Consider the following 27,579-nt stretch of genomic DNA (forward strand, 5'->3'; position numbering starts at 1 on the left):
CGCGAAGCTGAGCTTAACATTAACTGCAAGGGTTAAACACTATAATCTAAAATTAAACAAATTGATTAGATAGTTTTGTTTTTGATATTTTAAAATAGAATCGACTTAAGATACTAATTTGCACTTTTTTTGTAAAACCAAAAGTACGTACTCAATTTGAAGTGCCCAAAATAAAAATATAAGGTCGTGTCGATAATAGTCGAAATGGGCTAATTCCGAAAAAAAAAAAAAGAACATCAATTTTACCTTGAGTGACAATTTTGGCTCGAACTTTTTTTGTCTCAATAAAAAGCACCAACTTTTACTTGAGTTCTAAAATTGAGCCCCGGTGATATAAATTTTCAAATTGTTCCAACTATACTTGGGATTTAAGTGAAAGTTAGTGATTTTTTATGAGACAAAAAAGAATTTAGGTTAGAATTGTCACTCAAGGTAAAGTTGATGCTTTTTATTGGGATTAGGCCTAGCCAAAATATTGGTATTGAGTAATATTACCTTCTTATACCAACCCAATATGTAATGATGAATGTTACCGTAGGTTCTGGGCTTTTAACATGGTAACAACCAAGTTTTTAAATTATATTAAAGGAATTAAGTAACCCCATCCTTACTTATCAGATTTTTTTTTTTTTTCGTAATTCTCCTCTATCTCTCTCTCATAGACTTTTATTTTACCTATTTGCAGAGCATGGGAGTCGAATCGGCCCAATCTGTAATACTAGCGTCCTCACTTCCCAATTCCTTTAGTAATGGACCGCGTGCTGTGTGGCTACCAGATTCTTGTGTGATAACTCCAATTAGTACTAAAAATTAATACATTTCGCACAAGTCTGTAAACCGGTGGTACAGGTCAGTTAGTCGATTGACAGATTTGTGCAAAGCACAAGCTGACCCGTAGGAAGTCGAGACTTTCCCTCTTGTCATCTCAGGCACAAGAGATTACTATACCTGTTTACCCGGAGATAGCTAGCCGAAGTTGACGTGGAGTCTACTTTCTCTACCTAAGAAGTAACCCCATCCTTACTTATCAGATTCTATTTTTTTTTGTTTGATCGCTAACTCTCCTTTACCTCTCTCATAGAAACTTTTGCTTTACCTATTTCCAGAGCATGAGAGTCGACTCGGCCCAACCTGTGATGGTAGCGTCCTCGCTTCCCAATTTCATTATCACTGGGCCGCGTGCTGTATGGCTATCAGATTCTTGTGTGATAACTCCAATTAGTACTGAAAATTAATACATTCCGCACTAATATAAAATTAACTAAGTCTGATAATTATAAATAGTTTTTTTTTGGTAAGGTTGATAATTATAAATAGTTTTGACTTAAATGATTCAATTAAGTAAAAAAAAAATCACTTAATTTGTTGAGTAATATTACGGTTACTCAATTCTTTCAATAGAATAATAATCAATGGTAATTAAAATCCTTCAAACTATATTGATGAAAAACCTACCAATAATGCTCATTTTTAATATTTGGTAAGAGATTAATAATATATATTTATCGATTTTCAAATTTTCATCTAGCAATCTTTATCTCTAATTTCAACACTTATCAACACTTAGATTCTCACAACCTAAAAATTTTCAGTTTTTACCAAATAGGCCTAGTGCCTAAGAAGCACGAGGTGAGTTGACCGGGCTACAATGCCTCCCAAATTAATCAATCTCATTGCACATCAGGAGTAACCACGGTCCGTGCGGGCCGGGCTCAAATGAAATTTTCGGCCCGGCCCGGCCCGGACTACGCCCGAAAGTGGGCCCGCCTCGATCGGAGATGAAACGGTCCACAAAGGGCGAGCGCGGCAAGGTCCTGGCCGGTATTGGCCAGGCCTGAACCTGGTTGTACTTTAACCCCAAAAAAAAAAAAAATTTTGTTTCCCGTGAGTAGATGTAGTAAGTGATCAAGTTCACGAGCAGCGACCTGACTTTGAACCAATTTGCCCAAAAGAGACGGAGTAACCAAAAGGCCACAGCAGGACTATACCACATGAAGCATAAAACGAAGCAAGCAGTTACAGTAAACTACATCAAGAGCCCCATGTATAGCAATGCTGTTCATTCCTTGAGCCTCAGTAGCCACTGCCCAAATCAATAGTCTAGACAAGTGAAAAGGAAAGCGAAACTTTTATCAGAACCACATACAAGAAGTGTAATCTTTATCGGTATTTTCGTGTGTGTTACGAAGGAAACTAATTAAAGAATATGTCTAATCTCGAGCACGGTTTCTCCCCAGAATTCTGAATAACTGCGGCTATTGGAACAATGGGCTACTTCGCAGTGTCCTGTAGATAGGGCTGTTGGTGAATGACTTGTAGATTGATGCTCTCCTCCGCTGTATAGCTTCCTTCAGATGATGTATTTTCGCGTCGACTCTGGCTGAGAACCCGACTTGTGTCGTCCTATTTGAGTTTTGCTGCTCTCTCAACCACATCTGCTTGTCGATGACGTCCTTTTTGCGGTGCTTCATCTCTTGGATCACGTGGTCGTCCAATGGGTAAAATGTCCTTTGCAGGACCATGTAAACGAAGTATGGAAGCAGTGACGCAACGACCACAAGCAGTGTGATGATCCAAAAGCTAGGAGAGCCTCCAATGGCCTCAGTCAGCACATGAAATCCCGTTTTCGAGTAGGAGGGAGGGAGCGCGCCATATACAAGCAGGAAAATGTACCACAGCAATATGCTTCCCCAGATGAACAGGTGCTGGATCCAAGTGAAGTGACTGATTATGAGGGCAATTTGGCAATTTACTGTCCATATCACGCATGTGTATGTGATCGTGCCGAGGTGTGCCATGTCAGCGGCGTTGCCCTTCCCAGAAAAGGCGACTGAAGAGAGTGCGTGTATGGTTAAGAGGAAGATGATCAAGGAAGCAACTGCGCCATTAAGTATCCATCCGATGATTCTCTTCCAAGAGAAGCATATGCCTCTTTGACCCTGTTGATAAAGGGCAGGAAACTGCAGAGACGACAAAGCTTGTTAAGTATGTGAGCCGTAATAAATCAAGAAAGGAAAAAGAAGAAGACATACTATTTGCAGTACTTGAAGTAAACCAGCGATTCGTGGATTTTTTTAGACTCTACCTGGTGACACACATCTGATGGAACGTCCTGCTCAAGAACTCCCAAGGATATGACTGGCAACGATGTCAACAGGACGTTGAATGCCGTCATATACCAATCGTCATACAGTACCTGGCCGGAGAACGATGTGTAGAACTCGTAGTAGAATAGCGTCAAGCCGAACACAATATTCTTGTATATGAAGTAAAGGATCTGTTACACAAATGCAACACATTAGATATAAAAGTTCACTAACATGTGTCCTCGAGAGTATAATTTGGACAAATTAGTACCATCTTAGAGATTCTCTTGTAACACCAATGTCCATGCACGATCAGGAGTCGCTCGAGGAACCGGAATTGGGGCAACGAGAAGTCGCTAGCCATGACGGCCTGCAACATAAATAAACAAATAAGTAAATTAACAGCATGTCATGGTTCAGCTTTCAATGGGGGTCTGAATTAGAATTCAGAAAAGATTTGCTTAGTCAAAAAGGCGACATGAAGTGACACTAGTCTTCACCTGCATGCCTTCCATGCCGCTAATCCCAACTCCGATGTCGGCTTCTTGAATCATGCCGACATCATTTGCGCCGTCTCCTATTGCCAGGGTAGTCTTGCCGGTGAACTCCTTCACCAATCGGGTGATCTGAAAGTTCCTACTTAGTGTCATTATTCTCTTATTTAGTGCTATGGGTGTGAATAGAAAAACTTATTAAGCAAGATAAGCAGGATTTTCTTTCTGACGATAACACTTAGAAATAAACTGAAATCTTACGAGGGCTTTCTGTTTCGGTGACACGCGGCAGCATATGACAGAAGCACACTCGACAGCCAACCGTAAGAATTGATCCTTCACATCGCTTCTCAAAGCAATCTCGAGGGCCTGCCCGTCCACCACCAGAGCAAAGGGCATGTGCTTGTCGTGCTCTTCGTGTATTTCTTGAGAAAAGCTTTCGATTTGGCTTACTAAATCTTTTTTCGCCGCCTGAAAAAATGATACGCTGCTGGTCATCACCAACCTCAAAGAAGCGGAGGATCTCAGGCATTTGAAACATCTTCTAGAACAAATTAAAAAATTGTTACAACGCAACTGCCGGTACTTTGATTGCAGTGACTACTTCGCTCATAAACCTATGTTTTGCCCTCTTGCTTTTGATGCTTATTGCCTTCATTTTTCTGATCTTGACATATATATTCGATCATCCAAAAAAGGAAAAAGAATTTAAATTGATATATGACCGAACCAAGTCACTGACTCGTACTAATTTTAAATAGATAGTACTGCAAATTCTTGTATGATTAGTAAATATTATTGATGCAAAGTATTGTCAAGCATGTGAATTTTCTCATTTCTATTACATTAACATTATAACAACACTAAATATTCATGTGTCGGAAATCTTACGAGTATCGCCTCCGATTGGTTGCTGCGTCCCAAGTCCTTGACAGAACTCAAATGAAACTGTTTGATATCTTGTCGAAGCAAGCTACACGCGAATCTAGCAGAGGCAAAGAGAAAATAGATGAACTGATTAGCTTTTTACAAGATTAAGATGGTCATAAACATTGGTCCATACTATGAACTGATCAAGTATCATTACAGCTAGCGAGTTTCAAATGATGAGACACACCCAATGTTGATTGCAGTCTCCTTCTTGTCACCGGTAAGCAGCCAAATCTTCAAGCCTGCTTGAGCGAGTTTATCTATGCATTCTGGAACCTATGCAAATCAAGAATTACTGTCTTTTAAATCCAGAAGTTCTACTTTGTAGAGGTAAAATAAGTTTCTGTCCCTTTTTATCCAAAAACTTGTAGAGGAGATACATATCAAATGCTTGATAAACATCTTAATGATCGATGATGATGTATCAATTACAATAACTGATTTATTGACTTAGTTTTGCAATAACACCGGAGTATGGCTTTCTTTTTGTTGAGTAAGAGTGGAAGTATTATTTCTGCAGTTGAAAGGAAACAGATGGAACAATGTTTTTTTCAGCAATGTTAGTTCTTCAATGCATGAAAACCAGAGAAACTGACACTTCATCTACCTCTTATTTTTCCAGCTTTATGTAACTAGTTGGGTTCCAATCAAATCAGAGAAGGACCTAAAGTAAAACCAAAGATATAGAAAATGAAAAGTTAAAATGACATTGAGAATTAACTAACCCCTTTTTGTAACTTGTCCTCGACAGCGGCAACCCCCAACAGAATCAAGTCCTTTTCGATCATTTCAGATGCACTCTCCAGTAATTCATCCCTTTCAGGACCCACGGTGGTCTTGGCTTTCGTGAATATTGAGTTCCAGTGTTCGTACTCGGCCCTTTCGACAGTACGATAACCAAAGGCCAGAGTTCGAAAACCATCTTCAGCGTAACATGAAAGGTGTGAACTTGTCGCCTCCTGGTATGACCTCCCATTGTCAGCGAGCCTCTCAAAAATGATGCTGGGAAAGCAAATCAGATAGACCTATGAGATTCAGGATGCCCCAAGAACACAAACAAAAATTGGATCTGATTGATTCTTTCAGGAATCAGCGAATACCTGTCCGCTCCTTTGCACAAAAGAAAGATTTGACCATCTTCGGTGCTCACAATCACGGACATCCGCTTGCGAGAACTACTGAACTCCAACAGGTTCAAAAGCTTGTACTCCCTGAATGTTACTAAGAGAGGATGTTCCTCAACCGCTAAAACATATGTTCAAGGAAACAGACGAATAAACGACACCAGAATGGAATCAGAAAGCCAAGAGGATACCTTTCCACGACGCTTCCCGAGTCTGGGTCGAGTTCCTTGAGAACCATAACTGATTGTGTCCTCTTGCAGAACTGTACGCCGAATTCCTGAGAGGTTATCAAGAAAGCGACTTCCTCTGGCGACTCTGCCTCAAACTTCAACTTGTCAGCTCGATCGTCTGTAGTGGGTATGCCGGTGTGACACAGAGCCATCACTCTGAAGAACATTGTTATGTCGAACACGTGGGAATTGCGAGTCCATCGCCCATCCATCAGCCTGCCATCCCTGAAGTTAAAGCCCTTAATGGAATATTCTCCGTGAACATCCAAAGTTTTCGGGTTTTTCAAGTTTTGACTCTCTAAATATTCTGGAGCACCTATATAACCCATCTGAGTGCCAATGTCGTCTGCGGGGAATTCACAGATCTCGATGCTTTGGCTCGTTGCATCAGATTCATCGACACTAGACCTGCATGCAACCATATCCGAATTCATCGTTTGAGAAGCGGCTAGATCCACTTCATTCAAGTCGCCACCATACGAGACTCCTGCAATGGAGCATTTCCTAAATTCCATCTGGTTACAGGTCAAAGTCCCCGTTTTATCTGATAAGATGATTGATACCTGACCGAGCTCCTCGTTCAAATTCGAAGTGCGGGCTCGGACCGACTGGCATGTCGCTTCATCGAACATTTGTATATCCTTGTTAATGAGGACAGCTTGAAGTACTTTTACCACTTCAATGGACACATAGAGAGAAATAGGAATCAAATAGCCATACAGCACCAGAGCCCTTATGAATTGCATAATTATCGACAATACTGGTTTTGACGGATTAAAGAATAGATCTTCGTCTTGTAAACGGAGGTACCACCAACTCGTCATCTGGGAACTGACAAGCAATGCAGAAGCAATAGACGTCACCAGTGAAATTAAAACAAGCATCGAGAAAAGAATGTAGATGACACGATCCATCTTCCTCTCAATCCGGCTACGTTTAGAGGGCGACTTCATGGAGTTCCTTACTGCCTTCGTGTCAGGTCCAGTGAAAATGACGACTCCATATATGTACTCTGTGTTCCGTAGTTTGGAATCTCTCAGAAGCACTTGTGCAGGGCACAAAGGGTGCGATTCATTCTCAAATTCCAAGTTTCCAACGAACGAATACAAATTCGGATTCGGGTCCTCACAGTAAATAGTAGCTTTGAATTTACTCATGGTGTCGTCCTCATTTAAACTGAGAGTGGCTTCTATGCATCTCTTAGCTTTCAGATTGGTTTCTCCATCGAGATTCATAGTCTCAACATAGCAAACGCCGTCCTCATAGCTTGAAGAGAGTAAAAGGAGGTCACTGGGAAAATACTGATCCTTCTGTACTTTAACAACATCCCCGACGGAGACTTGTTGCCACGGTTTTTCGACAAAGACACCATCTCCTATGTGAGTCTTCACGAAACGGGAGTTCACTTCCAAATCCTAAGAAAAGTTTTAGTAACTACAGCATTAGTCCAAGACTACAAGGCACTTTTCAATTTTTGGCTCATGACAGACAAGATTAAATGCACTAAAATGAGTTTGGACAGAACCACATTGACAAAGCCCAATTCGCAGTACTCTAAAACTGAAATGGTTTAGAATGAGCGCGAGCATAATACAAAATGTTAATCGAGAAATTCCTAGGAAGTCATTTTTAGCAGGATCATTATGGCCATTCCGCAGAAGGTTCAAGTTACATAGCCAAAAACTCGATAAAGAAAAAGAATGAACAACGAACATATGAGGAATAGTAAGATGACTAGAGAAAAAATTCAATGTCCTCATACCTGCAAGAACCTGTGCCAATCTTCTATCGCCTCCTTGAGCATGCTGATCCCAACCACAAAAACGAGAGGGATAATCAGACTTGGCGGAGTGAAAGGAGCCAACGAGGTGAGGGACAATACTGCTGCCAGCAGGAAATAAAGATTGGCCACTCTTCGAAACTGCTCGAAGAGTGACCTTGGGAGGAACGTCAACACGTTGTACTTGGTCGTGGATACGTAATTGGTTGGGTACTTGTGAGGTTTCATTCTATCCAGATGAGGCTCGTTGCAGAAAACAACCCGCGAGAATCCCGGCCGTCCTATAAGGCTTTTGATGGGAACTGGATCGGCATTGGGGGGCCGGAAGCACGAGAATGTGTACAGCTTGCTCCATCGTATCTTCCTCTTTGTTCTTCCGCTTGACTCCTGCATTTCGCTTGCCAACTAGAATTTCAAGTCGCCTTCCCTCTATAAAGTGAATGGAGCTCCTACAACTACATCAGACCTTAACCAAACGAAATCCTAAGAATTACAATCCTGCGTTCCCTCCATCCAGGATCAACACGCCTTCGTAGCATCACATATCTCAACTATATATGTAGAACAAATTACCCTTCGTGACCTGTATTGTGTCCTCTTCTGGGCGTTGACTCACCTGGTCACAACTATAGATATCAGCAACAGCTATACAAGAAGTCGACTTTTTCATTGCATTGTCCCCATTTTCCAATGTTGCACAGCAATATAAAACTCGGAGGTTGATGCATTTTTTTGGTCTGTCTTCTTGGACAGCGACGTCCGATGCGAAGCTTTGGGGTTTTTCTTGGATCATGCAGGCCTGCCATTTTGCCTTACTTTCCTTAAAAATGAAAATAATATACCGCCAACCCGAGGAGCTTCACCATTCCGTTAAGTCTTCGAAGAATCCGTCAACATCTTTCAGAATCAATAAACTAATGCATCTACTACATGCTGGCCAATGCCCATCTGGCCAATGCCCATCTGGCTTTTGATACAAACAATGACTTCGACATTTGGAAATTTTTTTTATTTAAAAATGACCCTTTACGAGTTGAAAAGTGGAGCAATATTATAATCCTGTGTTCAGATAAACCCTGCTCTAGTAGCTTGCAGGGGTGAATTCATAAAGAATCAAAGTGGACGTAACTTGCGGATGTCTGAATTCAGACAATATCTGATAAAGAATTGACAAGTGTGCAGATCCCATAATTAGTGTATCATTTGACTATGCTGTAACAACTGCAGAAAATGGCCATCCAATCACCCAAAAGGAAAAAAAATTCAAATCCTGGATAAGAATGGATTGGAATGATAATCATGCACATGTCGCCATTTGAAAGTTCTTTATGAGAGCGGTTGAAAAATTGAAGTCAAAGCTCAAGATCAATTATTTGGTAAGAATCTTTGCTCCATTCCCAAGTACTGGAGGTCAACTCTCAAGTTTAATTTGTTACAAAACTTTAATCCTCTCTTGGCGTGTGAACCCCTAAATTGCAGAAAAATTTAAGGGAAAAAACCACCAAAAACCCCAAACTTTGCCATCTGTGACACATTTACCCCGAACTTTTTTTTGTGACACCAAAAACCCTGAACTTTGCTTTTTGTGACACATTTACCCAAATATATTTAGTCTATGGGCATTTTCGTCTTTTTTGCTTTTTCTTTTTTTTTTTTTCTTTTTTTCCTTTCCGGCGAGGGGGGGCCTCGCCGGATCGCGAGGGGCCCTCGCCGGCGTCAGCGAGGCGGCCCTCGCCGGCGTCGGACGAGGTTCGCCCTCGCACAGGGCAGCGAGGCGGCCCTCGCCCAGGCTCGGGCGAGGTCGACCCTCGCCCACGCCGGCAGGTCGACCTCGCGAGTCGGGCGAGGGCCGCCCTCGCTCGCCGAGCGAGGGTTCGACCCTCGCCGGCGTCGGCGAGTCCGCCTCGCACTGGCGAGCGAGGGCGGCCCTCGCCCGTCCGGCGAGTCGACCCTCGCCGGCGTCGAGCGAGGCGGCCCTCGCCGGATCCGGCGAGGCGGCCCTCGCCGGCGTCGGGCGAGGGTCGCCTCACTCGCACAGGCGAACGAGGCGGCCCTCGCCCGACGCCGGCGAGGGCGGCCCCTTGCCGGATCGGGCGAGGGCGACCCTCGCTCGGCAGCCGGCGAGGTCGCCCTCGCCCGATCTGGCGAGGGCCGCCCTCGCTCGGCGCCGGCGAGGGTCGCCCTCGCCCGATCAGCAAGGGGCCGCCCTCGCCGGCGTCGGGCGAGGGCCGCCTCGCTCGCCTAGGTGAGGCGACCCTCGCCGACAGCCGCGAGGGTCGACCTCGCCGAGATCGGGCGAGGGCCGCCCTCGCTCGCCCGGGCGAGGCGGACCTCGCCGGACGCCGGCGAGGGTCGCCCTCGCCTGGGCGAGCGAGGGCGGCCTCGCCGGCTCGAGCGAGGTCGAACCTCGCCGACGCCGCGAGGGTCGACCTCGCACGAGTCGGGCGAGGGCCGCCCTCGCTCGCCCGGGCGAGGCGAACCTCGCCGGCGCCGGCGAGGGCCCCCTCGCCGGAAAGGAAAAAAAAAGAAAAAAAAAAAGAAAAAGCAAAAAAGACGAAAATGCCCATGGACTAAATACATTGGGGTAAATGTGTCACAAAAAGTAAAATTCGGGGTTTTTGGTGTCACAAAAAAAAGTTTGGGGTAAATGTGTCACAAATGGCAAAGTTTGGGGTTTTTGGTGATTTTTTCCCAAAATTTTAAGACAATAAGTCAGTTTTTATTTTTGCATTTCCAAAAATTTAATAATTTTATGACTTGGGTTCTCTTGTGTTCTCCAGATCTAGGCGCTTTGCTTAAAGTATGGATCACACAGAAAACGATGATGCATAGAGTAGCAGCTGCATTTTCCAATATTTTTCGATCTCGAAATCTTCATTTTTCTTTCGCTTTCCTTTTCTTTTATTTTTTGCTTTCATAAGATTGCTGAGAGGCTCAACGGAGAGCTTGTTCTCTCCCAGTTTTGGGTTCTAATATTTTTACTATAGAACATGCCGTCGGGGGAAAGTCAGTTGATAGCTGAGGAATGCAATTCGTGGTCATAACCTACGTTAATAAGATGCTGTTAATGGTCAAGATAAGAGTTTTGTATGAAACTTCTGGTAATATGATGAATTTTCAGAGGATACGACGAACTACAATTTATTTCTAAATGAATGAACATGTAATGAGATGAGAGTTTTGTATGAAACTTCTGGTAATACTTCAAACGGACATATCCCATGGAGATGCCTTCGCATGCAGTCACGCATCTTATTATTACCTTTAACATTATCACGGTCTTTAATATTGGATATCATTGTCTTTCAGAGGCAATGGCATTGTACAAGCCTAAACTTTTACTCATTGTGCAATCGCACAAATTACGTTTTCTTGTTCAAATTAAGTAGAGTTTGAAAATTCAATTCCATGTCAGGCTTCTGGCTCATGTCGCCTGATTTTCATATCAGGCCTTTTGATCCCCATAGCATTGACATTATCCTTGCCATCTTACAAAGAGAGACGAAGCTACAGAAAGCCTGATTAATCACTCAGAGAAACCCCAGTACCTCTTATTTGGACTTCTAGTTAGTGATTAAAAGAGTAACGAAGTGCAAACTCGAAGGAACCGCAACCCTTTTAATCATCTATAATCACCTGGGTTGGAAAACAAACATTATCTTCTTAAGTTCTAAATTACATCAGCCAAACTAAGCATACACATAGCGGCATGTCAATGGTACTTAAAAAATTTTGCACGGAAACCCAACTTTCAACAATAGGCCTGAACTACATATCTTTGGGAAAAATCTACGGTCCTAGCATTTGAGACGACATCGGAGGAAGGTACTGTTTCCATAATTCGCCTCTTTCGAACTGCAGAGTGGATCCAGCTCCAAGTGCCGAGCAAAGTTTCTTGGGACCATCATAAGGGATGACCATCTTCTTTAATATGCTTTCAGGTAACGCTTTATAGTCGACTGACAACCAAGAAGAGGAAAGCTTAGAGTAATTGTGGTAGAGTGTTAAAAATAAGGCAGGGTTGCCCTCGCCAGCGCTGCAAATCAACAAAATGCACGTGAGATCACAACACATGGACGTGTAGAACAGTACTACTGCAAAATGTAACTTGATTGGATAAAAGGAGATATGCTAATGTATAGAGAAAAACCAAGCTCTGGTCAAGCCGGCAGTGCTCATAGTTGATCAATTTGGTCGAGCCAATCTCGTTACGTGTACACATAATGTATGGTGTGACACTGAGCTTAAACGTTTTGAACTTTGATCTAACTTAGGACCACCGATATTCCTACTTACTGAAATTTTCTTGAAGTAGCAATGTCATATAACAACCATTCAAAGAACATTTGTGCACAATTCATGGACATCAGTGACAAGTCAAGTAGGAACCCAGTAGTCTGATAATTAATAAGCGGTTCATTGAAATTGTCCCAAATGAATACTAGGTAAGGGGAAAAAGAGTTCTGATTATAGATTTTTAAGAGGGAGGAGAGATGCTCAAATTAGGTGACTATGAGAAGGATGTAAAAAGAAAATACATTATTAAATCATCAGAAATTAAACACAGTAGACATGTCAATAAAAGAGTGAAGTGAAGCCAACCTTTTGTTCCAATTTAGTACTGTAGTCCACCATGAAACTGCCTGAAGAAAGTCTTTTCTCAAATTTCTTGTGCCAATTAAGAGCACACTTAGATTGGGAATGCAAGCATTCTTTTCGTATGGTGTGTCAGATACCCAGGGCCTTGAAGCTGATCTCTGAATGGCATCCAAGACTTCTGGTTTCACATAGTCAGTCAATCTCTTCGAGCAGTCCTCTGCTGCAGCAATACCGTAACTTTGCAAGTCAAGAGAAATCAGTTCCTCAGCTCTTCCCTGAAATGAAAACTCTCTAATGATACGCACACCTCAAGTGAATAATCACAACAGCTCATGTTATATACTCAAAAGTAGGTCCACAAAATAAGCAGTAATACAAATAGAGTGTACAGCTCCAAACTTTACAATCAAAAGTGAGGAAAATAAGTAGCCAGCGAAACGAGCAGAGGTCAAACATGCCAACCTTCACTACGAGGTCCGATGAGAAATATATGAACTTCGTTAGTGACTGAAGAATTATTTGTATTGCAAATGGTGCTAATTCCTCGTAATTTGGCTCCAAAGGGAACATGGCATTTGTAATTAGTTCCTTGATATTCTCCTGCCTACAATAACGGAAAGAAACGTTCGCATATAGGCTGCCAAAAGCTGAAATGTGAAAATGAACTATCAGGAAAGACTTACCCGTGAATTTCTAGATGTGAATTTGGGAACAACACCTTTAACTTATAAAATGATAGCTTGTCTTCACTTCCACCGGGAATAAAGAAATGAAAATACATCAAATCTGGATTTCTGTAGCCAATAAAATCAGTATGAATATCAAGAATCCATCCAGGGGTGTGAGCTACTAGCAGTTGCAAAGAAATTTACTGCCTATGCAAGAAAATCTGCAGTATGCTTAACTAGGAGAAAGTCTTTTAAATGCTGACCAAATTTAGTTTCCCAAAACAGTAGAATTTAAAAGCATTTGATGAAGTTCAATGAACAGCAGCTCAACAAAAATCAGCCCAAAAAAGAATTTGTTGGTTGCTTTTAGGGCGAAATACAGCATTCAAAGTCGCAAATCACAAGGAAGAATGAAATGCTATATGATTGCTTTCTGGCGTTATACTTGCCATAGACAATTTGTTATATCTAGAATCTTCCTTGACTTAACAGACGTAAAGTGGGATTAGATGTCACAAATCATATGCATGCGGTATGGTTTCATTCCAGAACCCAAAATGGAATACATCTGCTGAGTAGCTACAAAGAATCATGTCGATGAAGTTTCATGGAAGTCATTGACCTCTGGTCTCATTGGGCAACAAAGTAGCATCACACTATTCAAACCAGATAGTAGATATCTAGTTGTGATTCTAAATATGTTTGAACAACTAAAAGCATGGTAGTGTGGTGAGAAGTATATATTAGTCAAGATATGTAAAAGTAGCATTTTCAGATGATTTAGGCGGGCACTGAAAGAACAAAGACCCCAGTGCCTGCTTCAGGTAAGACAAAAGATGGTATACATAAATGTCCAATAAGATGCCAAGTTACAAGGACATCATACCTTGAGCTAGTCAAAGTTGAATTGGCGAGGACTGCAAGCAGCCGAAGGTCCAGACACTCCATCCAAGAAACAACATGCACCATTCCATCCTCTTCATAGTTTGATGTGATCACTTTGGCGTTTTCTCCACCAGAAGCCCCAAACTTGCCCAACTACACAAGCTGATCAGTTAGCCTTGTTTGAACAGTTCAAATGGAATAAGACTTTGAAAAAACAATCATCAGAACTACAAAAATCCATCCTGCTAATCAGGCCATTGTCTCTGACTCATATACATATAATACCAGATGAAAACAAAAGCAAATACTGCATCGATGATGAAACTGCTTTTGAACTTGTCAGTGTATAAAGGAGCAGTTTCAAGATATTTATTTGATTTGTTTGAATGACGAGTAAAACAGGATACAACAGACACTACCGTCTTTAAACAGGAGTAATCTCAAGCAATAACCATGGAATACACCTGTATTTGTCTGCTATCCAAAAACTAGAGCACAGACGACTTAAGCATCAGCCATCCAAATTCATGTGTCAACACTCCAATTTACCCTAAAAATACAACCTTGAACATCAATAACTATTATCATGTATAGGCGAGTGTGGTCGTTACTCTACTTGTCGCCATTAACACATTATGCTATATCATTATCTGTCTAGCACGTTCGGCGTGATCATATATCCTGGATTCTGAAGAGACATTGTGGATAACTTATTACTGGCAACTCCAGAGTCATGATCTTGTCGTTTGGGCCACCTAAAACTCATTTTTTAACATTTGGAACATTAGAACGAGCACTTCATGGACAGTAATCAGACTCTAAAGGAAAATGCAATGACCCATCAAACTCAAGTTTAACAAAAGGAAAAGGAAGCATCCAACCCAACTATTCACTAGAAATCCCAGAAAACAACACACCATATTCAACCACTGAAGAGTCATGAACAGGTCATAAACTTGCCAGACACTGTTTGAATGGAACCAGCTTATGGCTAGACATCATAACAGAGCAAGTAAAAAACAACATTGCTATGTCCATTCCAACTAAAAAACAAGCATACATATATTCAAAGAGAAAAAGAAAGGAGCTTTACTGGGGAAAAGGAGTGGGATTCGTTCAGGAAGTTTTCGATGGGAAACCAATTTCTGTGAGGATCGGCGGGGTGTCGAACGTGTGTCGCCGGCAAGAACTGGAGGATTCCGAGGAAAACGATGAGCCCGAAGGAGACGAACCGGAAAAGGGGAAGTGGGTTCGGAGCGGGATCCGCGGCGGCGTCGCGGTGGAGGGCGGCGGCGGCTCCGCCGGCGTTCGGGGGCTGGGTCCGCCGGTGAGCTGCGGAGGGCCTCGATGACAGGTACGAGGAGGACGACGACATGGTCGCCCGTTGACTTTTCGCGAGCGCTTTGAAACAGTGAACACCGTCCGTGCAGGTAATGTGTCTGTAATAATAATAATAATAATAATCAATAAGATTCGATTTTTGTAGTTTTTAATTTTTAATTTTTTAAATTTTATGCTGGCCGACCATATGTTTTTTAGTAATAATGCTAGATTTTAATTAACTATTCCAATTAGATTAGTATATACTAAGACATGTGTACAGGCGATACGTGTATGCAAAAACATTGACATATCAAATATCAAATATTAGGCGAAATCGTCGTATTCTGAAAATCACTTGAATAATCTAAATTATTGATAAAAATACATCATACAAAAAATCATACAAATATACACCGAAGGGTAAACATATTTCAAGATTCGGAATTTTTCAGGAATGCTATTTTAGGATAGAAATCATTTAAATTTTAGTTTTGAAATATGGGAGCATCTAATAGAACTATTGACTTACTTATTATTAACGAATTTAATGTCTCTAAAATAAGTAACCAATGATGATATAATGTGAAAAGAGAATGGATAAGAACCTTTTAAAGTAGCAAGCACTCTTTTGACAAAAAAAAAAGGGTTAATACCACGAAAAACTCAAAACTGGTACACTAGTGACAAATTACGAAAAATCCCTAAATTGATACACCTGTAACAAATTTACCTTAAACTAATTTTTTGACAATCAAAAACCCCAAAACTAATACACTTGTGACAAATATACCATCCGTTAAATTGGATTAATATCACGGAAAATCATAAACTGGCAAAACCTATAACAAACAGGTGGGTAAAATCCTAAACTGATACACCCATTAACTATCATGTATCATCCAACTTATAAATTTGACGGTAAAATTTAATAGAAACTAATAGATGGTAAATTTGTTACAAGTATACCAGTTTTGGGTATGATTTAGGGTAAATTTATCACAAATGTACCAGTTTGGGGTTTTTGTGGTATTTTTCCAAAAAAAAAAATAGCATGTACTCTTTACTTTTAGGCCTAATTCCCTTAAAAACCACAAACTTTATGTCAAGTCTCAGATTAGCCCTGAACTTTTTTTTTGTTTAAGAAAACACCCTAAACTTTAGATCTAGTTCCAAATCTGTCTCGAATTTTTTTTAATCTCAGAGAAAACTCAAAACTTTAAGTCCAGTCCCAATTCTGCCCCGAATTTTGTTTTGTGTAAAAAAATCACCAAAATTCAATTTATTTTCAAAAATATACCCCCGTGATCAAGTCCTAACTTGACGTGGCGCTTCCACGTCAATAACAAATCCACATCAATAAGGTAATGGGGCTTTTTTTTAGACAAAGAAAAGTTCGTAGCAAATTTGGACTGAACCTAAAAATTAGGTTTCTTTTTTTTTTAAATTTAAAAAAGTTTTTTTGGATGGATTTTCTATCGTCCCTAACTTTAATATTCTAGAATGGTTTTATTTTGGAGAATTTCAACAATTTTTATTGGGTTGAATTTGTTATCAAAGTGGAAATGCGATATCAGTTTGAACCTATCGCCACATTACTTTGTTGATGTGGATCTTTTATCGACATGGAAGTGCTACGTCAAGTTGGAACTGGATCGCGGAGGTATATTTTTGAAAATAAATTGAAATTTGCTGATTTTTTTACACAAAACAAAATCCGGGGCTGATTTGGGACTAAACTTAAAGTTTGGGACTTTTTCTGAAACAAAAAAAAAGTTTGGGCCAAATTTGGAACTAGATCTAAAGTTTGGGGTTTTTTTTAGATAAAAAAAGTACGGAGCAAATTTGGGACTTGACCTAAAGTTCAGGGTTTTTTAGGGAATTCACCCTTACTTTGTATAATAATAATATAGGTCAAATCTCAATTTTTGTAGTTGAAAGTTAAATATAACCCAATTATCGGGCTGAATTACAGTCTACTATATTACTTAGTATATGAATTCATTGGCGTGGATACCTAGCATTTTATCATCCCTGATTGGTACCATATATTTCTAGACAATGGACGAATGACAGTTTAAAAAGACCCACAAAAAAATCAAACGATTGTTTAAATCTCTCGTAGATTCTAAACTTAGATATCTTCCTCCAATTGTAATTATTTCAATTAAATTCCTTAAAGCAGTCAAATTACTCTTTCTTTTCCCTTTTCTCTTCTTCATTAATAACAGCAAAAACAGCACAAGCTATGCCTGTGCAAATTGTGGAAATAATAGTTATGAAGGAAAGGAAAAATGCAATTTGAGTTATTTCAAGAAATTTATTTAAATTTAGAATCTACATGGGAGAGATATATTTGATAAATAAAAGAATTTGTTCACATTACTATTTCGTCCATTGTTTAGTAATACACAATTATCGTTTTTTTTTAATATCTAGTGTAGGTACCATGTGAAATTCGAAGCGAAAATTTGAGATTAAATAATTTTTTTTTTCGGGTTTGCTTTATTTTATAAAGAGATTTACATTTTTTACACAGATATGTGTGTGCTTTTTTTTTTTTTTCGTGCTGGCCTATGAAATGTGCTTAGCCACTAAAGATGATAATATGTGTATGTATTGTTTGAGCCCTGCATGTAAAAATAAGTTTTTTTCCATGCTCAGTGTATACCGAAGGAAAATACGTTTTTCGTTTATATCGACGGTCCAGACCTTTGTAAAACATGTGGTTACTTCGTAATTCTACAAAGACACAAACTCACAAGAGCTTCAATTATGGAAATCGAGAAGTTATTTAAGTAGAGTAGGGGCATGGACTCTAAATTTATTTGTGCCATTAAATTTGACAGTTCGATACTGAATTCATCAAATTCAATGTTTCATATAGATTTAGGGAAAATTGTCCAAAAAGTCCTAAATTTATTACACTTTTGTCAATTTTGTCATAAACATTTTCAATTTTATCAATTGAGTCCTAAAGCCTTTCACGTTTTGTCAATTGAGTCCATCCGGCCAATTTAACCGGAAATTGCTGACATAGACGCTAACTGTCCTACATGGCATGGCCCAGCTGGCTCTGACGTGGATAATTTTTAATAATTTCTATTTTTTCTTTCTTTCCTTTTCTTTTTCTTCTTCTTCTTCTTCCAAGTCCGGCGAGTGTCATGGCCCTTGCCCAAATCTGGCAAGGGCCGAAAAGCCCTAGCCAACCGTGGACAAGGGCTTCGCGACTCTTACAAGGTCTGGGCGAGGGTCACAACTAGGGGTGAGCATGGTCCGGGTTGGGCCGGTCCACCCCCTAACCCTAGGACCAACCCGCACAGTGTTGGTCCTCAATTTTGGGACCGAGGATCGCCCATCGGTTCCATGGACCCGCCCGGGAACCGGACAGCCGGTCCTGTCCGGTTCTCGGGCGGGTCCATGGAACCGGTCCCACCAAGTTTTCCTGGACAAATAAAAAAAAAATATGTGGACCAACATCGGATCAACAGAACAAAAAGAAAAGAACATAATTTTCCATACAATTCCTATACTATGATCGGTTCTATTAACCACATCATCCATAAATCAAGTGGGTACCCATCAAATGAGTGTCCAGAGATAAGAGAGCAGAGAGTTATGAGTGTCTAGTTACGTTTTTTTATTTTTTTTGGTCAGATTTTTTTAATTAAAATTTTAAAAAATAAATATATTATTATTATATTACCGGTCCAGTTCGGGTGGGCGGTTCCACATTGAGAATCGGGAACCAGACCGATACCCACCGGTTCCAAAAAATTGGAATCGGGAACCGGACCGGTCCCCTTGGGAACCACCGGTTCCGGTCCGGTCCCGGTCCGGTCCCGGGCGGTCCTGGACGGTCCTGGGTTTTTTGCACACTCCTAGTCACAACCCTCGCCCTTGCTTGTGACCAGAGAGGGTTGTCTGGCGATCTTTGCCGAACTTGATAAAAGAAAAGGAAAAGAAAAAAATTAAAAAAATCGATAAAATATTAAAAATTGTCCACGTCGGTGCCGGTCCATGTCAACTATTTCCTGTTAAAATTGGATGGATAGACTTAATTGACAAAATATGAAAAGGTTTAAGACTCAATTAACGGAATTAAAATGTTTATAATTGAATTGGCAAAAGTGCAATAGGTTTAAAACTTTTTTAACAATTTTCCCTATACAGTTATCTACATGTACTAGACAATAACACCAAATATGCCAATAATGTCACAAGGAAATTGCTAGAGTTTCACTTTTAAGTAATTACCCACAAAGCTTTTAATATCAGCTCGGGATTACCCTATTGCATAATTTGGGTAATTGGTCCTTTGAACTCGGCTATATCTTCCTCCTCCTTTTGACGGAGAAATTTTCTCCTGCTTTTGACTAGTGAGTGATAGGTTACGGATATACTCGCATGCACAAACTTAATTATGAGCGATGTCTATATTTATAATTCACCAACCAAAAGATAGAATAAAATATGACTTCCGGACCATAAAAGATAAAACGTGACATCCGATCAGGGGTGAAATAAAACATGACTTTTCAAACCATATAAGATAAGCATCTTTAGATTTTCTCATGTTTTGTTTCCTATATGGTGAATCACAAGTATAAATTCGGATATTGCCTTGTCCTATCACATGAACAATCAGGAAGATATCAACATTAACGAAAAGTGTATGTTTGTGACCAGCCTTAAATAAAATTAAAATTTTTCTTAATTATCCACTAGTGTCGAGACACGTGTGATGGGAAGTTATGTATGAAAAAACAAGGAAATATTTTCAGTGTGATTATTTAATAGAGTGATATAGTGGTAACGGGTAGATCATTAACTACATTACTTTAACTTGGGCAGATAGCAGGAATCGAACCCACATCTTCTCCTAGGCAAAGAGAAATGTTACCATTCAACTATACTTTGCATTTTTTTTTTCGTTCTCGATACCTTGCCTACTACCGCCTGCGAAAGGGCAAGCAAGAGTGCAGTGTTCCTACTTGAGTACACAAAAGACTTCCTTTAAGATTTGCAACTCTTCTTTCTTTCTCTCAAAACGTGTCGCTGTTTCCATCTCTAAATCATGCAAAATAGTAATCTCACTTTAGCCTACTCCTGATATGCAAAGACACCTCTCTCTCTCTCTCTCTCTCTCTCTCTCTCTCTCTCTCTCTCTATGAATGAGAAAAATAGGATTTTTTTTTAAAATTTTGGCCATTGAAATAGGTCCAATAATGGGAATTAGTGGGCGTTTGTGATCAATTTGAGTTAGTTTTGTTACTCTGTCATTTTGTTAAGCTGCAAAATGTTATTTGCCATTGCAAAAACTCTTTCTTTGTCAATTGTTTCCTTCTGGAATTGTAGTGTGAGCAGACACGATTAGGTTTTATTCAAATTGTTGTGGTGGTGTTTGAGAAATTGTTAACATCAACATATTTGAAGATCTTTTGTACTAACTAAATTACTAGATTTTCTTTTCTGGGTGATAAATGGAAAAAATTTGGGTCAATATTCGTAGGACTCCTCCTGGAGATTACATTTTCTAACACTATTGGGAGTAGGATATTGTGCCTTGTATCAAATGCAATAATGCAGTTTCGAAAAACTCAGTGATAATGTGGGAGGAGGTTCATTTGAGTTTGAGATAGATCAGAATTATACTCGATGGTTCAATCATGAAGGGGATGTTTATGATGTGAATAGTTCATAGGGAAAATTAATCAAAAAGTCATAAATCTATTGCACTTTTCCTAATTCAGTCTTAAATCTTTTAATTTTGCCAATGGAGTCCTAAACCTTTTTACATTTTTCCGACTGATTCCATTTGGCCAAAATTCTTTGACATGAACACTGGATATCCTACGTGACACGGTTAGCATTGACATGGATATTTTTTTTATAATATTTTATTTTTATTTTTAATTATTTTTTTTCTTTTTTCCCTTCCTTTTCTTTTATTTTCTTTTTTCTTATTTGTTTCGCTCCCTTCTTTTTCCAAACCTTGGTCGATGAGGGCTGCGATGCCCTTGCTAGATTTGGGGGAGGGCCTGACACCCTCGACTGTGGCAGGCGGGCAAGGGCATGGAGGCCATTGCTTGTGGCCAGTCGAGGGCATGGAGGCCATTGCTTGTGGCCAGCGATGGTCGGCTGGGTTTGGAAAAAGAGGGGAAGGAAAGAAAATAAAATAAAAAAATGAAAACAAATGAAAAGAAAAATTAAAATTGTATGTCAATGCTGGTCGTGTCACATAGGACAACCAGTGTCCACGTCAGCGATTTTTGGGCAAAATTGACATGATGGAATCAGTTTCAAAACTTGAGAATGTTCATGACTCAATTGGCAAAAGTGCAATAGGTTTCAAACTTTTTGGAAAATTTTCCCATAATTTAGGTGAAGATGAATTTGATGAAGGAGACTGTTCAAAAGTCCAACCCAAAAACTTAAGCTAATAAGTGGAGGGAAGCCACATGAATATAAAGAGCATTTATGACCCATTGTTAAGCGATGTGAGATAATATTTTTACACCACTCTGAGGGTGGACACACATTCACGAAAGGATACCGAAAGTGTTGGAATAGCATCGAAAGGTGTCAAGGTTGGTGAATCCGAGATGTGGCGGAGCGTAACGGCATGGGGCACGGATGGTGATGAAATTTCAAGGTCTTGTTCTTTTGAGGGTGGTGAGTCTAATGGTGGTGTCAGTTTTGCAAAAGGAAATGGCGTAATAGCACTCAGAAGGACGTAATGTTACTACAACCACCACCTTGTTATGGTGGTGTCGGTTTTGCAAAAGGAAGTGGCGTAATAGCACTTGGCAGGACGTAATGTTACTACAACCACCACCTTGTTATAAACTCAATGGGCGCTTCCTCAATCTATAATAGGTCTGATACTATCTTAAAATGCCCAACTCAAAAGTTTAAGCTAATAGGTGAAGGAAGACTACATGAATATAGAGAGAATTGAGGATTCGTTATCAAGTGACGTGGGATAATAGTTCAAAAAGAGGCGACGACATGTTTATTGGCATCAACTTAAATGATCTAGAGAAAGCTCAAGGAAGTGGAGATATTGCAATGGATGATGATGAGATGCTTGAGAAAGTTCTTGGGCTGGAGAGAAATCAAGATGTATTCATGGCAGCGGTGGGGGTCCAAAAATCTGGAAAGCTACTTCCGGTAGAAAGATATGTGAATTTGCAGAAAAGAAAGTTCAAGAGGAGACTAGACGGGCAGATCAGGCCTCAAAATCCATGTAGGTAGCGAACGAAAAGATTGAGGAGCTTCAAGGCACGATTGAATCAATACAGAGTCAGATCGAAAGCATTGATTCCAAACAAGTTTCGGTTCTATTCGAGGAGTGAAAGAATGACATCATGAAGAATCGCTAAGCCTTGCCTTCAATGACTGAGGTAAATAGTTCGCTTCATAATGCAAGAAAATTACTAGTTCGAGGTCAAGTACATATAACTGATGCTCGAAAGCGAGAGATCTTGTTATTTATATCCTTCCATTAGATTAGTGTGGTGTTGTTAAGTAAGTTTTGGGCTTCAACGATCTTATTTTAAGTGCTTAATTCTACTCTCTTTTTTTCATATTATAACCACATTCTATGAAATTCTTTTAAGAGCTTCAAAACTAACTGTTACTGCAGCTTACATATATTTCTTTATAGGATGAAGATGAAGATGAAAAATTGGTCTAACTAGTCAAGTTGAGCATCTACTTATATTTCTTCCATGTGTTTCAATGACTTGCAACGTTAGCAAGTTTTAGCAACTTATCAGTTCTTTTGTTTTAGACCTTCGATTTCTTGGAGTGGTAATTGGATTGTAATCTTTAGTGATTAATAGATTATTAGTGGCGACATGTTTACGTGAACTTATCGAGGTTAGTTTAGACTATCAATACACATTTTATGTAATTTAACGAGGATCACATCTGGAGATGTTTTAATAAACGACCATTAATCTGAATAATTCATAACGTAATTATGTATTTTGACAACCATAGTTTAATGTAGAGTGCACTTTCTTATAATATAAAACTTGAATCCAAATTTTTTTCATGTAGAAAATATAAGTAAGTAATGACTTAAGGGTTAATACCATGAAAAACCTTAAACTGGTACACCTGTAACAAATTTACCTTATGATAGTTTCGTTTAAATTTTACTGTCAATTTGTTGAGTTGGATGACATGTAACAGTTGACGGGTATATCGGTTTGGGGTTTTGTCCCTCCGTTTGTAACAAGTTTATTAATTTGTGATCTTTCGTGAAATTAATCCAATTTTACTGACGGTAAATTTGCCACAGGTGTACTAATTTGGGGTTTTTTGTGATAAAAAAATTAATTTAGGATAAATTTATCACAGGTGTACCAGTTTGGGATTTTTTGTGGTATTAACCTATGACTTAATCCTTGACAGTTCCGATATGTCATTTTAATATATATTTTAAATTACTATCTAGGATTAACTTGGAATGTATATACTCACATAAACTACTGCCTTGAAATTATTATCCTCGATTCTTACTAACAATATCTAATTAGTGTATTGAATGTGATTGAAGCTATACTTTGACGAGACGGTAGATCCATCATTCTAAGTACATTTATAAAATATTTCTACGTATCTTTTCAAACTGTTGCCTCGCGACATTATGATTCTAAAAGAGCACAAATTTGAAATTTCTGATAGTAGTACTACTATGATTATATCGAGCTGTATTAATATATTTTGATTGTTAGTTTATAGTTTTTTTGTTATTCGAGACCGCGGGTGAATGTTAATTTAGTTGCAGAACAAAGCACAATGATAGGTACGAAAATCATAATTTCTATAAATTAGGTGATCCAAATGGAGACAAATTAAAAATTTGCAATCAAACTAGGATCAAGTGCAGATATCAGACTCAGACTACTAAAACTTGCAAGGAAAAGGTACTTTATTGTGGCTGTTTTAGGTTACTTTGCTAATACTTTTTCTTCCTTGCTAGATGTGGGTACCCATATGAAAAGTGCACCAAGATTAAAAGCAATACGAATAAAAACATAAGAGTACCTTCCATTCCACCTCAATATATTCTTGGGCACACAAGCAACAAGAATATATCCAGCTCATTCTTCTTGTTTATTTCATTAAAGCCACACAACTCACACACAAACAAAGTTCAACAGAACGAAATCGAAAAAAAGACATGTTACAACATATTATTCAATTCTTGATCCTCGTAATCATGCAAGAGAAAGAGCCCCACACCTAGCCAACAGCAAGAACTGCCATTAACTAACCAAGCGGAAAGGCAGAGAGGGAGCGGCAGAGAGGGAGAGGGAGAGAGAGAGTGAGTGAATTTTAGCCTTTGTGAAGTAGTCCTTGTGAAGAAGCAGCCAATGCACAATCCATTGGCTGAAAACCCAACCTTCCATTCTCCAAGTCATACACAACCTCCACATTTTGTTGTTGGAAGCTCCCAAAAACCCCAGCTGGTCCATCACCATCATCCATTCTCTGGAACAACAAGCACTTGACCACACTTGAGTTGATTGGAGCTCTCATTGCATAGAAGCTATTCCCATGAGGAAGCAACAAGGCCACATTGTTCAAGAAATGGAGTGTGATTGGAGGGAGGTCATCATTCATTGGGTTAGTGTTGTTGGGACATGGAACCTTGTAGCAAAGATCGAATCCGCTTCGTGCCTCCACTTCGTTGGCCCTCGGGTAACTTATTGCTAACTCTAGGATGGAGAGAAGCTGTGAATAGAACGGTTCCGGCAAGTGGGTGTACGTGGTTCCCGAGTCTATCAATAGACCCCCGTTCCCTTGAGAGTCGAACTCTCGCAGATTATTAGGCGCGGTGGTCACGCTTGTGTTCCCCACCGTGATGCCCTCGAGACCGATGTAGTAGTAATTGGGGTAAATTGGACTATTCATCATTGGGGTGAACTGCAAGTCTCCCTTTGGGGCTATGGCCACATCTCCTATGACTAGAGGGCTTGAGATGTTGGGGTTGTTTGCATACTTGAACGCCAAGAAGCAATGGGAAAAGCCCTTTTGGAGGAACCCTAATTGAGAAGGAAGAGAAAGAGATCCCCTCCCAAACCCCGCAAGCCCCATCGGCTCATGGTAGGTGGACCCGACACACCCAAACGCAAAATTTGGAATTTCCCTTACAACATTAGGGTTAGCACTATGAACCCTGATAGTATCCCTAGTCAATATCCCGGCGACGATCCCGCCCGCACCGTAAGTGTAGGCAAAGGAGGGGCATGGCCAAGCGCATGTGCCCTTGAGGATAGTCGATAATGAGCATCCAGCAATGATGCACGGGTCATATGGGTTATCTGAGCTATGAACATCTGTGCAAAACCGGCTAGAGCAAGTGTCTCTAAGTGTTGATGAGGAATAAGATGGAGAGAAAGCGGCATTCAGTTTGTCGTTCCTATAATCATCACAATCCATGCAATCAAAAGACAAGTTCCCGCATGGAACCCATGTGAGATCACTACCGGTATCTAAATATACTTGAATGACTTGGGAGGGTGTTCCTATGTTGAGAGATATGAGGTAACCATCTCGAGCTTCTCTTAGAGGCTCCACCATGTCTTGCATTTCCAGGGTCTTTCTTCTCGAATAAGGTGAAGCTTTCCGTGATGGAAGCTCGGTTCGGGAACTTCTCAGACCTAGCACGAGTGAACTAGGGTTTTCCTCACTTGCAAAGCAGAAGCACTTGTTGGAAGTAGGAAATACATAAGAAATCAGGAGAAGTAAGGAAAAGTATGTAGGCTTATATGCCATCTTGAGCTCTTCTTTGTTTAGACAACTATGCTGATGCTATTCCAAGAACCCTTATTTATAGAGAGGTGGTGTAGTGATAGCCCAAGGATTTTGAGATGAGGTAACCGAAGAAACACGTATTGCACGCACACAGAAGATGAAGCTGCCTGTTTAATTAAACCATTCATTTCAATCGCCTAGGAAAATTGATTTTGTGTAACATTTATATCACATGATGTACGATACCATTACCGTGGCATTGTAGATTGAGCTAATGGTTTAATTAAACAATTCATTTCAATAGCCCGGTAAAGTTCAATTTGAATACTCAACTTGCTGATAATTGATGTCATGTTTGCATCTCATGTAATGTCAGTAATACGAATGTTTAATAAGATTGATATATTAAATGACACGTTAATGTACAAAATCATGGCTAATTAAAGGTTTTATGTTTTCGGGCATAGGCGACCCATAGACAAAGTAGCTGAGTTAAATTGAATGAATGCGTGATCATTTGAGACTTCGTGCATTTCTCTTATCTAAAATATTAATGCTAGCTCTATACAAAAAATCGGTTGTAAAATTACTGCATATATAACGTGGCAACCTTTTATTAAGTGGTTTAACATGATTTACATATTCAGAATTACTTTCCAATTAGAAATCAATTTTATGTATAAGTTGTTATCTTTCTCACTGTTATTTAAATCTATCGTATCACTTTGTAAATCAATTTTCTATGATAATTTTATAATCTTTGGCATTATAGAGAGAGAGAGAGAGAGGAGAAATTTGGGTAGGCCTAGACTTAATCAATTTTTTGGCCTTCCATTATATGATTGGCACATGGCAATTGTGTCTCACTTGAGCCACATCAGAAAGTAACACTCGATTTCCACCAAACCCTAACACATCCACCTCTCTCTCTCTCTCTCTCTCTCTCTCTCTCTCTCTCTCTCTCTCTCCCCTTAACCAGCCGCTGCCGTTTTAACCTGTCGAAGCCACCATATCTACCATCGTCACTTACAACAACAATGACATCCACCACCTGCATCTCTGCTTGCGTTAAGTCACGAATGAGCAGAGAAATATAAATCCGACTTTGGGATCTGAACTACTGAGGACCCTCAACGCCGTTCAGTGTCTTTCACAAAAGCAGTGGCAGAACACGCCGCATGGGCACGAGAGAGAGAGAGAGAGAGAGAGAGAGAGAGAGAGAGAGAGAGAGAGAGAGAGAGAGAGAGAGAGATGGCGTCGCTATAGGGTGGCCGCCATTTGTTCTGGCAACGGCCGCCGTGAATGGTGCAGGATAGAAGGAGGGGGCGGCGGGAGAGAGATTGACAGGGAACTTCTGCTGATGTGTTCATCACTAAGTGAAATCAGCACGTGGCGGGAGATGAATGGAGGGTCTGTCGTGGAAGAATCAATTGCATGGATTATTACTTACAGAGGAAAGGTGGCGATTGAGCGGCGCCCCATGAATGGATAAGCAACATAAGTTGACAGGTACGATATCATCCCCAAAGCCAAAGGGAAATCAGATTAGTGCGCATGCTTTAAGGTTAAGGAGTACTTGGGAAGCATCATTGTGATCATCATTGGAGATTTACAAGTAGGTTTCTGGCAGAATAAGGTATCAACTCGCACTTCTTCGTGCCTCATTTCGTGTCCCACAAAATATTAATGT

General features: G+C 40.1%; 3 protein-coding genes across 4 annotated transcripts; all 3 read right to left on the reverse strand.

Annotated features, from left to right (window-relative positions):
• Positions 1-2,255: 2,255 nt before the first annotated feature.
• LOC130139908 (probable phospholipid-transporting ATPase 4) lies at positions 2,256-8,037 on the reverse strand. The gene is made up of 11 exons (XM_056317905.1): positions 7,627-8,037; positions 5,826-7,279; positions 5,611-5,721; positions 5,236-5,512; positions 4,698-4,786; positions 4,481-4,565; positions 3,842-4,051; positions 3,647-3,712; positions 3,358-3,456; positions 3,086-3,277; positions 2,256-2,960 (listed from the first exon to the last, which is right to left on the reverse strand). Exons 1-11 carry the CDS (start codon positions 8,035-8,037, stop codon positions 2,256-2,258), a joined length of 3,699 nt encoding a protein of 1,232 aa, XP_056173880.1.
• Positions 8,038-11,248: 3,211 nt separating this feature from the next.
• Positions 11,249-15,232, reverse strand: LOC115693652 (uncharacterized). 2 transcript variants are annotated; one of them, XM_030620685.2, is made up of 6 exons: positions 14,890-15,232; positions 13,798-13,949; positions 12,927-13,037; positions 12,706-12,847; positions 12,247-12,518; positions 11,249-11,680 (listed from the first exon to the last, which is right to left on the reverse strand). In XM_030620685.2, the coding sequence occupies exons 1-6, from the start codon at positions 15,169-15,171 to the stop codon at positions 11,434-11,436; spliced, it is 1,206 nt and encodes a 401-aa protein (XP_030476545.1). In that variant the 5' UTR covers positions 15,172-15,232; the 3' UTR covers positions 11,249-11,433. The 2 variants fall into 2 exon arrangements, with proteins under 2 accessions (XP_030476545.1, XP_056173530.1); XM_056317555.1 differs by having other exon boundaries at positions 11,375-11,603.
• A 9,235-nt stretch (positions 15,233-24,467) lies between these two features.
• Positions 24,468-25,715, reverse strand: LOC130139909 (probable aspartyl protease At4g16563). Its single transcript, XM_056317906.1, has one exon. The coding sequence runs from the start codon at positions 25,713-25,715 to the stop codon at positions 24,468-24,470; it is 1,248 nt and encodes a 415-aa protein (XP_056173881.1).
• Positions 25,716-27,579: the final 1,864 nt, after the last annotated feature.

This window comes from Syzygium oleosum, unplaced genomic scaffold, assembly GCF_021117445.2.
Source record: "Syzygium oleosum isolate NSW1041296 unplaced genomic scaffold, Sole_v2.1 Sole_v2.14, whole genome shotgun sequence".
In the NCBI taxonomy this organism is placed as follows: domain Eukaryota; kingdom Viridiplantae; phylum Streptophyta; class Magnoliopsida; order Myrtales; family Myrtaceae; genus Syzygium; species Syzygium oleosum.

Coding starts and splice junctions, on each gene's coding strand:
- LOC130139908 (XM_056317905.1), bottom strand. CDS start 8,037: ATGCAGGAGTCAAGCGGAAGAACAAAGAGGAAGATACGATGGAGCAAG. Junction 3,713..3,841: donor CACCGAAACAGAAAGCCCTC/GTAAGATTTCAG, acceptor AGGAACTTTCAG/ATCACCCGATTGGTGAAGGA. Junction 3,457..3,646: donor TAGGAGACGGCGCAAATGAT/GTCGGCATGATT, acceptor TTTATGTTGCAG/GCCGTCATGGCTAGCGACTT.
- LOC115693652 (XM_030620685.2), bottom strand. CDS start 15,171: ATGTCGTCGTCCTCCTCGTACCTGTCATCGAGGCCCTCCGCAGCTCAC. Junction 12,848..12,926: donor TCACATCTAGAAATTCACGG/GTAAGTCTTTCC, acceptor CCGTTATTGTAG/GCAGGAGAATATCAAGGAAC. Junction 11,681..12,246: donor GTACTAAATTGGAACAAAAG/GTTGGCTTCACT, acceptor GTTGATTTGCAG/CGCTGGCGAGGGCAACCCTG.
- LOC130139909 (XM_056317906.1), bottom strand. CDS start 25,715: ATGGTGGAGCCTCTAAGAGAAGCTCGAGATGGTTACCTCATATCTCTC.